We start from the raw sequence: 14,265 nt of genomic DNA on the forward strand, positions 1-14,265 counted from the left end.
CTGAGCCACCCAGGTGGCCCGGTATGTTTGTAATATCAAATGTCCATCAATAGGGGATTGGTTAATTAAACCTCAGTATATCCTCACAATGGAACATTAATAAGCCATAAAATATAATATATACCTGTATTAACGCCTATGTTACCTATCTACCTAGATACAAAAAGACTTCCAAGACAATATGAAGAAAAAAGGCAAGGGATAGAACAGCGTATACCACATGCATGGTAGGCTTCATACCGCTTGTGTTTGCGTGAGGGGATTCTGGAAGGATGCTTGAGAAAACAGGCAGGGAAACCGGGCAGATGGAAAACATGTGAGCAGGAGGGACACTAGGCATTGAATGTGTTCTCCTTGAACGCTGCGAAAGGGTTACTTAAAAAACAATTCCCTTGAGACCAACAGCTGAGCATATTTGCTTGAATTAAACAGGAAGGACATAACTTCAAAACAAAACAAGATGGGAACAGCTTGAGTCAGTGGTTAAGGCATTTAATTTAATTGGCGGTTTGGGAGCAAAGGAGTTGCCTTTTATCTTCGGTTTACTGTGTGCTCCGAAGCAAGCCTGCCCACATTTCTCACCGCACCGTAATCACCCTGCTGCAATCACTGTATCAGAGCCAGGAAGTGAACTTCTCAGCTTCTAATTGTCGGGAGAAAGACTTCAGACACTTTCAATCCACCTCACCCCACAGAGCGCGCACAGAAAGCAACTTAATTTATAGCAACTTGAAAACTTAAGTTGCAGGGGCGCCTGGGTGGCTCAGTCGGTTAAGCGTCCGACTTCGGCTCAGGTCATGATCTCACGGTCCGTAAGTTCGAGCCCCGCGTCGGGCTCTGTGCTGACAGCTCAGAGCCTGGAGCCTGCTTCAGATTCTGTGTCTCCCTCTCTCTCTGACCCTCCCCTGCTCATGCTCTGTCTCTCTGTGTCTCAAAAATAAACAAACATTAAAAAAAAAAAGAAAGAAAGAAAACTTAAGTTGCAGAAAAGTAGAATAAGGTGCAAATCAAATCCCCCGAGGGTTCGATGTTGACGGTTCTCTCTCCACGAATAACTAATGAAACTTCATGGGGAATCCCTTCCTTTGAAAAGCAGGGCCCTGTGTGGAGGAGAGCGGAGACTCAGCAGCCCATGGTCCTGGCCCTCGGAGGACCCGCGATGGGTTGACCCAGTGGTTGCAACTTCTGGACTGCTCGTGCCCGGATGGAATGGTGTCTGTCACAGTGTCTCCAGACGGCCCTGCAAGGCTGCCTGTGGTCCAGGACAATGTGCTCCCCCTCTCAAAAGTACCTGCCATTCTGGAGAAAATCTGGCTTTCATTAAAAGCCACTTTTGCTCTTAAATCCCAGAGGTTTTTCTAGGATTAACCCAGGAATGTCATCTTGGAAAACCACTTCCTTCTGCAACCTGTTTGTAAGTAGTCTCTAGTTCAAGTTAAGTATCGCTTTTCAGACCAAAATGCCCTTGTTAAATTTTGATTTTTGAGTAGGTTCCCATGGTTCAAAATCCATCATGCATAAAAAAAAAAAAATCTGTATCGATGAGTCTCCCCGTGGAGGCACCCCATCGGTTCAGTTCCCACCCTCCCCCTCAACGGCACACCACTTCCCTCAGCCTCTTTACAAATCTCTCCAAGTACAAACCTACTCTATTTACCTCCCTTTATTTTTCATAAAAAGTAACACACTATACATACCATTCGCACCTTACTTTTTACTCGCGTCTGTTTTGGTGCCCTTCCGTCTAAGAGACCTTCCCCATTCACTTTCTGCAGCTGCCCAGCGTGTCCTTTAGGAATGCGCCATATTGGATTTACCCGTCCCCTGTGAATGGGTACGTGGATTACCTGAAATCTTTCACGAACGTAAACAACACTGCAGGGAATCACTGTGTGTGTGCATTACTTTGCATTTGTGGGAGTATCTGTGGAATAAATCTCATGGAGTAGAATTCCTGGGTCAAAGGGTCCAGGCCGTTGTCATTCCGACAGATGCTGTCAGATGCCCTTCCGAGAGGCTGCGCCGGGTTACGCTCCCACCATCAGTGCGCGCACCCGTTTCTACGGATCTGCCAATGGGGCATGTCACCGAACCGCATTTTTGCTAAGCCAGTAAGTGAAAATGGTATTTCAGCGGGACATTTGCTGTTACCGTGAGTGAGGCGGGGCGCCTTTTCCTATGCCTAAGGGCTGTCTGTGTTCGTTGCCCATTTCTCCGTCGGGTTGTCCCAAGATGCCCCTTTTAGCAGCAAGAGCCGTGGCCAGTGCACCCTGCTGCTATTTCAGAGCTGCTCTCCGGAGCCAGGGAGGACCAGGAATGAAGAAACTGGCTGGATTCACTCAGGCAGGAGTAGTTCCTCGCAAGTGAACAGAGAGGGTACTGCACCTCCTATTGAGACGCTCGTCTTCTGAGGCATAGCTTTTGTCTGCCAGCACGCTGTCCCTTTCCCACTGTTCTACAGACACCTCTCTCGCGAGTGGGAAGCCAACGAGGCGAATCGGCACGTGACTCACAGGGGGCCAGAGAATCTCTCCCCTCTGACTACTGGGATCGGTCAAGGGATTGTTACGTGATCCACGCCTGCCCGATGGGAGCCATCCCGCCAGGTGTCCAGGGAAAGAAAACCACCTTCTTTTTACTGGGTTCCCTATCTTGAAGGACAAGGTAGGGCAAGTCCGCCACATAAGGAAAGCTTGCTTGGGAAGGAAGCCAACCAAGGAACACAAAATTCTACCATGCCTAGAACGAGGAGCCACCCCCCCCTCCCTTGGTCTTCCTGTTCCACTAGCGGGTACATGTGCCCTTCTGCTTAGAAATGGATCTGGGTCACTTGCCACCAAAGATGTCGAAATACAGAGATGACGAGACCTGCACTCACCCTCTCGGGACCGATGTCCAGAGCGTCGCAGACCGTGACGGCAAAGTGTTTGGACCTTTCAAAGCTCCCCTTCCCGACACTGTAGGAGCCATCTATCAGAAACAGGATGTCCACAGCAGCTGAGCACTGTATCACGGGGGGGGGGGGGGGAGAGGGGGACATGATGTGTGACAACTGGCTTCCCCGCCATCTGGTCCCAAGAGGGTCTCGCTCCTCTGGAGCAGGAAGTCTGCTCCCCCGCCCAGGCCTCGCCCACCAGCACGAAGCCCACAGTCTTCGTAATAACTGGAAATGTCTAATTCAACAACACTAACTGAGCCATAGGAGGGGAGGGCCCGCCGGGCCAGCGAGGGATACTGAAGAGCCTCGGCCCCGGCCCTGGGGGGCCACAACCTAGTTCAGACCCTGGCACATGAGGTCACATTACCCCAGAGTTCAAGTGAGAACAGCACTGACTGTGTCTTTCCTGTACACCACCCATCCACTGCCTCCAACGCTTCACATGTGCTAACTTATTTAATTCTTATAACCACCCTAAGATAGATTGCTATTTTTTCTACTTAACGGTTTAACTGAGGCACTATTCACAAACCATTCAATTCACCCGCTGAAAGTTTATAATCCAGTGGCTTTTAGTATATTCACAGATACGTCCCATCGTTGCCACAGTCGAATTTAGCACCTTTTCCATCACCTCAAAAAAGAAACCCCGTGGCCTCTAGCTCTCAGCTCCCGAGCTCCACACCCCACCCCTAAACAGATGCGCGGTTTTTACTCCCAGTGGAGAGATGAGGAGAGAAAGGCACAGGACGATTCGGTAACTTCCCGAAGGCCAAAGTGCCAGCAAGTGAGGGGGCTGGGAAGCAAACGCAGGCCGTCTAGCTTGCAGAGGCCGCATCCCTCCACCTCAGCTCGAGGATGCAGGACAGTGGCGGTCAGAGAAGCACCGGCGAGAAGGCGCCACCCAGAAGGCGGCGACTGCGGGGGACTTCACCAGAGAGGGAGGGAAGGGGCATTCAGGGTCTCTGGGAGTGGGCTGGTGGGGCGTGAGCACGTGGAGCGAATGCTGGAAAGGGCGGAAGAGGAAGGAACATGGCGGGAGGTGAGGTTGCTGGGGGGATGGTGGTCACGCGGGACTTCCAGGCAAGACCAAGGAATTCAGCCACAAGGATTAACCGAGGGTGTTCACCCCCGTGGGAGACCTGCTCAGGCCTGTTTGGGGAAAATGGCCCTGGCTACAGCATGAAAGGAAGACGGGAATGGGACAAGAGCGTTCTAAAATAACATAGTTTCCCTTGGGTCCATCACGCAGAGGATGAAATGGGGGGCCTGGAGGGTTGAATGACACAAAGGCTTACTTTTGCTGGCGGCTGAAATCTTCCCAATGGTCTCCCTGCTTACGTGGACTTCCTGAAGAGGATGAGATGGGCGTACTAGGAAAGAAGACACCAGAAAGAGCCATTACGGGGAGGAGTCTTAGAGTCCACATATGTGACCAGAAATGAGAGGTAATAAGAGAGAAAACTGGAATGTGGAGGAATTCAACGATGTTGTATCTCAACAAATTACCAGGGGGACAACATAAAGAAACCCCTCCAAATACTCCAATCAGGAAACTTTGTATTTAAATTTGGGTATCCCGAAGACAAAAATTAAAAATGTACATAGAGGGGGATACAGAGAGCCCGTGAATCCGATGAGTTTTGCCCCTTGGTTAGGTATAATAACTGGGTGCCCCTCTGGGGCACAACGCCTTGCCATAAAAATTAACCCTGGATATAAACACACAATTCACAGAAGAAATACAATTCGATTCGTGGACAAGCACAAGGGAAAATGTTTAAACAGGTGACAAAATGTTTTCACCCAAATAATGAGATACCCGTTCAACGGTGAAATTTAAATGATCAGCCTCTAAATTTAAATGTAACTGGGGAAAGACCCAATCAGGAAAAACTCTTCCAGGGGTGGCCCTGGAAACTGGTCCAACCCTTTTAGAAAACAATTTGGCCAAATGAATGAAGAGTCGTCAACCTGCTTACAGCCTTTGCCCCTATGGTATCGCACCTGGGAAGGGATCCAAAGGAAAACCACTTTTAGACAAGGGAAAAGGTACATCAAGGCTCTCCTTTCATGGTTGTGATGGAGAGGAAGGCTGGAGAGAACAGATATCCATAGGGACAGGGCTGGGAGTAAATAAACTCTGATAAATTTGTTCAGTGCAATTCACATGAAAAAGAGCCAAGAAGTTTTGGGGTAGGAAGTTCATGAATACATCTTTCGTTCTTTTATACGTTATCTAGTAAAACTGGAACGATGGTATATAAGCAATCAATAGCGATTTAAAACAAACTTTGGGGCGCCTGGGTGGCTCAGTCGGTTAAACGTCCAACTCTTGATTTCAGCTCAGGTCATGACCTCACGGTATGGGAGTTCGAGCCCCATGTTGGGCTCTGCGTTGACAGCATGGAGCCTGCTTGGGATTTTCTCTCTCTCTAACGTAGTTCCTAGCTCTCCCCACCTAACCTTCCAGCAGAGGGTCTCTGCTCACCTGACATGACACGCCCGTCCCTCAATCTCTACTCACAAGGAGGCTGGTTCCTCCTCAGTCAAGAGCCGTCACGCAAGTACCTCTGATGAGGCCTAGGACAGTTTTGCCACCAGGAGCGGAAACAAGACAAACTACAAAGACAGTCTTGTTGACAGAGCTCTGGCCAAAATCTTGCCAACTCACTGCCCCCTTCCCCATAACGCATTGTTGCTCCCATCGGCCCAGCTCCCCTGGAAGCCCCCCACCCCCAAGGGCGGGAACATTCCCATCCGTCTTCCACAAAGCCTAGCCCGGCTCTCTGCACACGGTGGGTTCGCACTAAGGTTTCCCGAGTAAGTCTGTGAATTACTGCCAAGGGCCCGGGAGCCAAGGAACCTCCAAGGCCCTACAAAGAACCGAAAAATACTATTCCTTTGTAAAAGTCTCACCAGCAAATTCTCCAGCTGGAGACAGGCCAGCAGCCTCCCCCTGAGGGGAAGGAGGAAGAGCCCTGCGACCAGAGACTGGTCACTACAGAGGTCACTCAGCCGATGTGTCTTTCTGTACCGTGTGCTCAGCTGTCACGGCAGGTGCCAGGCATCAAGTGAGCCCTCCTCGTGCCTCGGGTGACCTCCCCATTGCTCCCCTGGGACGTCACCTCGGGACTCCGTGCAGAGTCTCCCCCTGGAACAGGGAGCCGACGAATGTGTGACTGTGGCTTCCCGTTCGGACCAAAGCGGCCCGGCCTCTGCCGGCCACCCGCCCGGGCTCCAGAACTTTAATCTCCAGCCAAGGAGCGGGCAGGATTGAGAATCACTGGTCCCGTCAAACCCCTTCACCTTTCAGATAAGACAGCCGAGGCTTACAGAGATTGATTCCTGTGCGTTCCGCTCCCCCAGAGGAGCCCAGAGCGGTGTGGCCGGCCCAGGAGTCAAGAGACGGGCGTTTGTCCCTGGGCAACGGCTGTGTGACCCCGGGCAAGTCACGAGGATCATGGGGCCTCCCCCACCTCGTCTGTACAACCCGGGGAAGGTCAGATCGAGTTCTCTGTCAACTGGACAGGGCCACAGGAAGCGCAGCTCTGCAATGAGCTAGAGCTGAAGCTGGACCCTGAGCCTCCACGGACCTCATTCCCGCCCTGAACCCAAACGCATCTCATTGCTGCCCAGTCCCTCGACCTTGAAGCCACTAGTTACACCGAAAACCCACGTGGCTTGGAGAAGGGGGGCTGGGGGAGCCGAGCAACCACCCGCCTTCTTCCAGCCTCTCTTACCGCCCCAGGCTCCGGGCCAACAGGTGGCTCGTGCCAGCAATCAACACACACCCCAAAACACAGGCATGGGGGGGGGACTGCCAGACAGAATCTCAGAGGCCACGAGGGGATCCCAAGCTAGACTCGGATGGCTGGACACCCTGCCCATTTGTCCTTACTTGAAGGACAAGTAAGACGTTCTGACACCTTTCTACCATCTCTTAGTAACGAGGCTAGAACTTGGAGGGACAAAGTGGGAAGTAAAAATGAAGTTGATTTGCTCCGTCATTCACTCCTGAATCCACTTCTGGGGCACCTGTATGTGCCAAGCCCGGTGCTGGGCATCCAGATGACACAGTGGTAAATAAACAACACACAGAACCTCTCTCTGATGGAGCAGATCTCTGGTACAGAAGGCGGGCTCTAAGGCTTTAAAAATTCACCCGGAAGTAAACTGGTCTCGGTGTTCCGTGCTACAGAGCAGACGTACCCACGGCTACAGGTTTTCCAGGGGGAACAGACCGGATCTGGGGGCCCCGGAGGAATTGTGCCGGGTGCTGAAAGATGAGTAGGAGTTTGCCAGGGTGGCAGTGCTCGGTGAGGGGGTGATCTAGCCAGAGGGGCCACTATCACTGAGTGCGCGTAGGCAGGGAGGGAGCAAGGGTGCTGGGCAGGATTGGAAGGACTATGGCGAGGAGGGAGAGGGTACAAGAGGGGACTGGAAGTGGCATGCGGTCAGATCAAGCAGGGTCTCTGAAGAGCAATGGGGTATCATTGAGAAATTTTAGACAGACTGGGGCACCTGGGTGGCTCAGTCGCTTGAGCATCCGACTTTGATCTCGCGGTTCATGAGTTCAAGCCCCACGTCAGGCTCTGTGCCGGCAGCTCAGAGCCTGGAGCCTGCTTCAGATTCTGTGTCTCCCTCTCTCTCTGCCCCTCCCCTGCTCATGCTCTGTCTCTCTCTCACTCAAAAATAAATAAATTTTTAAAAAGTTGTTTGTTTGTTCGTTTAATTTTAGGCAGAGAGAAGGCAGGGAGGAGTGGAGAGGGGTCCAGGCAGTCAGATTTGCATCGGCTGGAGCAGAACCAGGTGGACCCAGGGTGACCGCACAGAGGCTGGGCTGCTTTGGTTGGAACAGTGGTCCAAGCACAAGATGATAGGGCTCATGCTAGGCAGGTGGCCGTGGAGTGGACAGACTCAGTTGCCTTCGAGAGACCTCCCGAAGTTAAAATTGACAGGATATGAGGCAAATCAAACCCCTCCACACCTCACCCCTGACCAAAAAGCTTACCTCCAGAAAGCAGGAAAATGAAGGTGGCCTCCAGCAACGGGAAGGAAGGCATGTTGATGTAACTATGGGGCAGGGTAAGAAAAAGGTATCAGCAATTAGCTCTGTGCACCCCCCAAGTCATCCTGAAACAAGACGACAGCTGCTCAGTCTTTTCCAGGTACAACTATGACCTTGAGGCTCTTCCTCGCCACGGTGACTGTATTCGTCCAAAAAAAAGACCCAAATTCCCTCAAAAGTCACGTGAGACTACTCCAATGACTTTGCTTTCAAAGGACAGGCTAGCATCTTCTCCAGACACCTGCCCCCAACCCCCCCCCACCCCCACCCAGCTCCTTCACAGACTCCAGGAAGGCATGCTCTGCCCACGGAGAAGAGTCCCGGGTCCCAGCTTGGCCTGGCCCCTGTCCCGCCACGTGACCTTGAGTAAAGTCCCCTCCATCTCATTGCCCCCATTTCTCATGACGAGTTAGACTCAGAGACTCAAGATAGGATTTCCAACGTCCTAATGTCCTGAAGCCTTCTAGCAAGATCACAACGTCTACACTTCCTACTCCATAAAAAGTAACATGGCTGAAGAAGTCACAAAAGGGTTTTTCAAAAAATGCCTAGTAATGCTTAGAGTACAGGTAACATTCGGTTCCATGGGGCTTGACAACGATCTTTAAGGGAGGAAAGGGTGGGAAGTGAGAGCTTTTAATAAGAATGATAGACTATAACTCTGCTGCTATAAAAGCACATACATGAGGTAGACTTCTGATTTTAGCTGTGGGGCCCAAGAAATGGATCCTTATCCTTTTTAACCACAAAGATATGATGTAAAATCTACAGAGTCTTACATTTTAGCCACTGTACTGAAAGGGATCATACAGAATGAAATTTAGACTCCCCTCCACCCCCAGTATAATTTAGCGGGCAAAAATCTAAGAATATCTGAACAATAAGCTCCAGAAATTCTGTTTTCTTGCCTTTTGGGATCCAATACAACCAAGGTCTCACCCTACGGTTTCTCCGCATCAAACCTGCCTATTAAAAAAAAGGACATGAAAGAGTGGGGCCACACATAGGCCTTCCCGAAGTTTCCTCCTGTTAAACAAACAATCCTGGACTCTCACTCAGGAGACCATTCCAAAGAGAAAATCCCAGGCAGAGATACAGGAAGGGAAGCACGGCAGGGTCCCCCCGGGTTCTAGAGAAGAGAGCGGAGGGAGAGGTGGCCGGTCACCGTGTGCGGTACGCAGGGGTGCAGCCGAGGGTGGAGAAACTCATTTCCACCTGGTGCACCCAACTCAGAACGTCCCTGTGACCTCTTGGGCAAACACGCTCTCCCGCGTCTAAGAACGTGGAGAACAAGGCAGGAGCACCAAGTTTTTGTGTATGTATCTTGGGTCCTCGGACTGGCAGATGTCAGTTCTCCAAAACGCATGGCGGAAGCTTCCCGGTTATGTTTAGCTGCTCACCAAAATGCCCGTAACTTAACGCACGCTACAATGAATTCTCCTGTCAGACGCACTCCACTGTCTCTACTGGGGCATTACAAACACATCCCCTTGGGACGCTTGGTCGGTTAAGCATCTGACTCTTGGTTTTGGCTCAGGTGACGATCTCGTGGCTCGTGAGTTCGAGCCCCGCGCTGGGCTCTGTGCTGACAGCTCAGGGCCTGGAGCCTGCTTCGGATTCTGTGTCTCCTTCTCTCTCTGCCCCTCCCCTGCCCACACTCTCTCCAAAATAAACATTAAAAAAAAAGAAAAAGACACATCTCCCAGCTGCGGCAACAAAACGACTTGACTTGACTGTCAGAGGAGTTTGAGCGGGCCGAGAGCAAGGGCTGCCTTGAAAACTGAAGCTCCCCAAGAAAGATAATTTTTCATATTTAAGTTTAAATGTAACCCAACTCATGTTCCTATAGGTGCTACTGCCGGACCTTACTTGGAACTGTAGGGAATTCGAACAAACAGCGGGGACTGCTTCAGGGGACAGCACCTACGGCTCAGGTCTGCGTTCCTACTCTTGGAGAGCAGACTCCAGGGAACAAGAGGGACACAACTTGTGAAAGGGGAAACTCACAGTGAATGAGCCGGACACACCTGAGAGATGAAGGAAGGGGTCACAGAAGCTCAGAAGCGGGGAGGGGGGCGTCCCAGACAGTCGCACAGTTCAGGTCTCTGGCCCCTAATCCAGTTAGATGCTTGCATCTAACCAGGCTGCTTCTGGAGCGGAGGTGAGTCAGGGCCCTCGAGCCACCGCACAAGCTGAGATGGCATAGAGGCGGGTGACTAGGACAGGTAGGGGCTACACCTGCCCCCTGGTGGCACACAGCCCGCACCGTGAGTCCAGGAGCCCCACTTCTCATCCGATGCCACGGTCCCTCGTCTACAAAACAAGGAGGCTGGACCAGATGCTTCTAAGGTGTCTTTTGGTTTTAAATCTCTGTCACGGACCCGTGATGGTCAGACCTTACTCTACTGAATATTCAGCTCCTCGGATTTCAAACACGTCTGAAACAAAGGGGATCAAATGTCCCAACCAGCTGAGAGTCTTTGTGCCTCAGATGACCGTGAGGCTCACGGCTGCACCTAATCCAAGTGGCCAGCGGAGAGCGAATCTTACAAGAGCGAGAGGGTCAGGACCTTCGCAGACACACGGGAGAGGGGCAGCCTGGCACCTGCCAATAAGACAGGCCTTCCTTTCCTCTCACTCCCGACGACAGACGAAGGGCGGGTTCTCGCCTGCCGCCTGGGAGCCAGGCCGGGCCATGCAGACCAGGGCCAGGGCAGAGCTGCCCCTGGGATGCAAACCAGTCAGGCTCAGGCTGATTTTCCGGGGTCACGGCTTCCGACCCTGGGCACGTGCAGGACTCTGCGGCTCGGGCCTGTTGATGTCTTTCCCAAACCAGGATTCCAGCGGCCTCCCCAGGCTGCCGCGAGGACCTGGGGGAAGGAAGTACATACAGAAGGTTCCCGTGTGCACAGAAAGGTACTCAGGTCTGCCAGGAGACAGACCCAAGCAACTTCCTCCCGCTCTCTTCCTTCTGTGCCTCTCCATGCCCCAGTGAATGCTTTTCAGAGTCTCCCAAGCTTCTGCTCATTCGGGCAAAATTTACGTTGGCGATCTGCAAATCAAGGCAAGAAGTCAAATGCCTCCTGACAGGCGTCTGGACCAGAAGGTGCTGGCTCTGGGACCCCAGCGGCACCTCCCTCCCCTGCGCCCGCGGCACAGCCCGCACTCAAACTGCCCGCTGGTGTGATCGACTCACCTGCCCAGTGGCAAAGGCCGTAGGGACTCCGGCTTCGTCTCTGCCGGAGCCCCAGCCGCCTGCACTTGTCTGGCACACAGTAGGCGAGATGCGTGCCTGCCGGGTCAGTAAGCACCGCTACGCCTACTTCCAGAAGGATCTTTGCGCTCACTACACTCGCTGCATTCCTTCTTATGCCAAGATAAACGAAATAAGCGCTGCTTGGGTGTGGGTGCGGTTATTAACAGCACCCTGCTGTCTCCCACCCGTCATCTCAAACGTTCAGTTTCCCGCCCCCCTCCCCCCATCACAACTGCTTGCAGTACTAATTCGAATTCTAAGTACAGCCCAACACCTGAAATCTTTTTAAGAAAGGATGAATTGCATAGTAAAAACCCAGCAGCTGCTACCATCCAGTGAGCATTTGCTGGATGCCTGGCACCGGGGGCCATCCTTCTGTATCTTCTCTCCCCCTAAGCCTTGCAGCCAGTCACCGCGAGTATTGTCCCCATTTTACAGATGAGAAAACTGAGGCACAGAGGAGTTGTTTTTGCCGCAGTTTACACAGCTAATAAGGGGATCAGACTCCCTTCTGGCCTCCCGGCGATCTGCTCAACCCATCCCCTTCCTGATGCTGGGGGAGTAAGGTAGGGGAAGAGAGGCATAATTAAAACTCTGCCAGCTGATTCCTGCCCTTTGGCAGTTTTCCACAAGCTACCACCTGCCAGCAACTCCCACCTTCGGCACACGTGAGAAGATTTCCAGAACTCTCTGCATTCCTGTGCAAAGCAGTCAGGAGCGGTTTGCATCCCAGGGGCAGAAACAGATCATCGTGTGCAGGTACCCAGGTATGCCTCGTCAAGCCTTTTCCGTTGCAAAACGCCCCACTCGTCATTTGTTCTTTTTCTGTTCCATTACCCACGCTAATCCCACATCATTCCTGGCTCCTGGGGCTCTCACACATCCACTCTTCACCACCACCACCTCCCCCCGCCCCCATCTTCCCATCTGACTGCTGTGTTCAAATCCTGGTTCCACGCAGCACTGGCACCGCTAAAAGGACAGTGGGTAAGTGCAGTTTGTCGCAGGGCTCCGCAAAACTCAGCACAAACCAGGGATTACACTTTCCATGCCGCAGGAAGAAATGAAGGCCAAAACAAGGCTCCTTTGGGAAAAGAAGGACCAGGCTGGCAATGGCTGAGGGCAGTTTTGCAGGACAATGCCTGCCTTCTCCTCTAGGATGGGAAATGAAATGAGTTCGGGGTGAAAAAGGAAACCACTTCTGCCTCCTCACAAAACGCACTTCCCACCCCAAATATTAGGTTAGCCCTTGGCAGCCTCCTCTCCATCAGTGGGATGGAAATCTGAGCCCTTTACAAGAACGGGCAACACCTGAACAGGAAGACTTTAAAACCGGAGGTAAAAGTGTCGAGCCAGAAAGCCCTCGCTGTCTTTCACCGTAGCAGTCGCCTTCCTTGTCCTTTTGATACAACATTTTGTCAGGCTCAGGGGGTCCAGAGAAGTGGGCCACATGCTTCTAGTTTGACACAGCAGAGAGACCATTTTAAACGCTGCTGGGGGAAAGTCACGCTCCCTCTCAAAGAATCGCAGATCGTTAGAACCCGACGGTCTGAGAAGCTGAAGTCAGCACCAAGGGATGAACAATGTGCTGTACAGATTCCCTGATCAGATGGGCATGGATCTCAAGGCTTCCCACTCTCGCCGCACCTGCGAAGAGACACTTACAGCCAACAGAGATGTTTGTTTTGATGGTTATTTGAAAATCCTTCATTTAATCTGTACAGGACCCAAGTTCATTGGACTCTGGGAAGCAGAGGCATAAGAGAATGCACATAGGACCAGAAGTCCAGAGACAGAATTCCATGCTAGTTCTGCTTCTAACCACCTGGGTGACGTTCCCTGTCTCAGGGTCATTCATTCGTCAAATTGGGGTGAATCTTAGTTTCACGAACTCAGGCAAGCGTTGTAAAGATCCAGGGGAATCGTGTGTGATCGTCCCTAAATGTACAACGTTAAAGGTTGTCATTACATTTCATAGGTTAATTTCATATAACACCCATAATGCCATAGGGTAGACATGATCATTTCCATTTTTCTACATGAGAAAGTGGTCTTGTAGAAGCTGGGACCCAAAGTCAAAGAGCTCCAACAAGAGTGGAGTCAAGCCCAGGTCTTCTGATGAGGACAGCTGGGCCGTGACAAGAAGAGGGCAGTAATACAGAACGAGCACAGTCAGACGCCGGGAAGCCTGAGCCTTGAGCCTTTCAGTAACTTCCTTCAGTTCAGTCTTTCAATTTCCTTCCCTCAAAAATGGGGGTGACATCACCCAGCCTATTTACCTAAAAAGGTAGATGCCGGGATCACATGGGATCACAATGCAAAAGTGCCCTGGGTGAAGGCAACGTCTCTTAAATGGAGAGCAGGGAGACCCGGTTGAAGAGAAGGGACTCAGGACCAGGAAAGGAAATGAGGGATCCAGGACAGGAATCATATTGAGGGCACGCCAGCAAGCAATTCTGTGGGTGGGAGAGGAAGCGGTCTGGAGCTGTATACATGATGAAAGGGTAAACTTAAGGAAGGGACTCCAAGCGCATTCCACTGGCCCAGGGAGCTGGCCTGGGGTGATGCTGAAACCATTAGCCTTGTGGATAATGGCAGGGTTTTGTTTTATTTGCAAACAAACAAAAACCCTTGTGGGATAAGGTTAAAAGTTGATAATTTTGCGGCATTGTTCCTGATGAAAACTAAAAAAAACTGATCTGTGAAGGGCAAAAGTACAAAATCTGCGGACCACTGTTCTAAAACACCTCACAATGATGCTGACCCCTCCAATGTTACAATTACACAAAATTTCATTTATTCAAGCATCTGCCCTGTGCCCAGCACCCTGTCAGGTGTTGGGGATACAATGAAAAGACTCTGTAAGGTACACACAAGATGGGACAAAAGGCTTTGTAATCTCACCAGTTTATCCCTGATGTCAGCACTTGCCAATTAATGACTGGCCCATTTATGCAGCTCATCAAAAGCCTAGCAGTCTGGGTTCCTGGGGGGCTCTCC

General features: G+C 51.6%; 1 protein-coding gene across 1 annotated transcript in view; it reads right to left on the reverse strand.

Annotated features, from left to right (window-relative positions):
* The window catches only part of VWA2 (von Willebrand factor A domain containing 2), a 43,916-nt gene that overhangs the window by 28,271 nt on the left and 1,380 nt on the right, over nt 1-14,265 (reverse strand). Inside the window, exons 2-4 of the mRNA XM_030335494.1 lie at nt 7,953-8,014; nt 4,237-4,311; nt 2,879-3,012 (exon numbers count right to left, since the gene is read on the reverse strand). Coding sequence (XP_030191354.1) covers nt 2,879-3,012; nt 4,237-4,311; nt 7,953-8,004 — 261 coding nt within the window. The 5' untranslated portion in view covers nt 8,005-8,014. The remainder of the gene's footprint in view (nt 1-2,878; nt 3,013-4,236; nt 4,312-7,952; nt 8,015-14,265) is intronic.

Source organism: Lynx canadensis, chromosome D2, assembly GCF_007474595.2.
Source record: "Lynx canadensis isolate LIC74 chromosome D2, mLynCan4.pri.v2, whole genome shotgun sequence".
NCBI classification, from domain to species: domain Eukaryota; kingdom Metazoa; phylum Chordata; class Mammalia; order Carnivora; family Felidae; genus Lynx; species Lynx canadensis.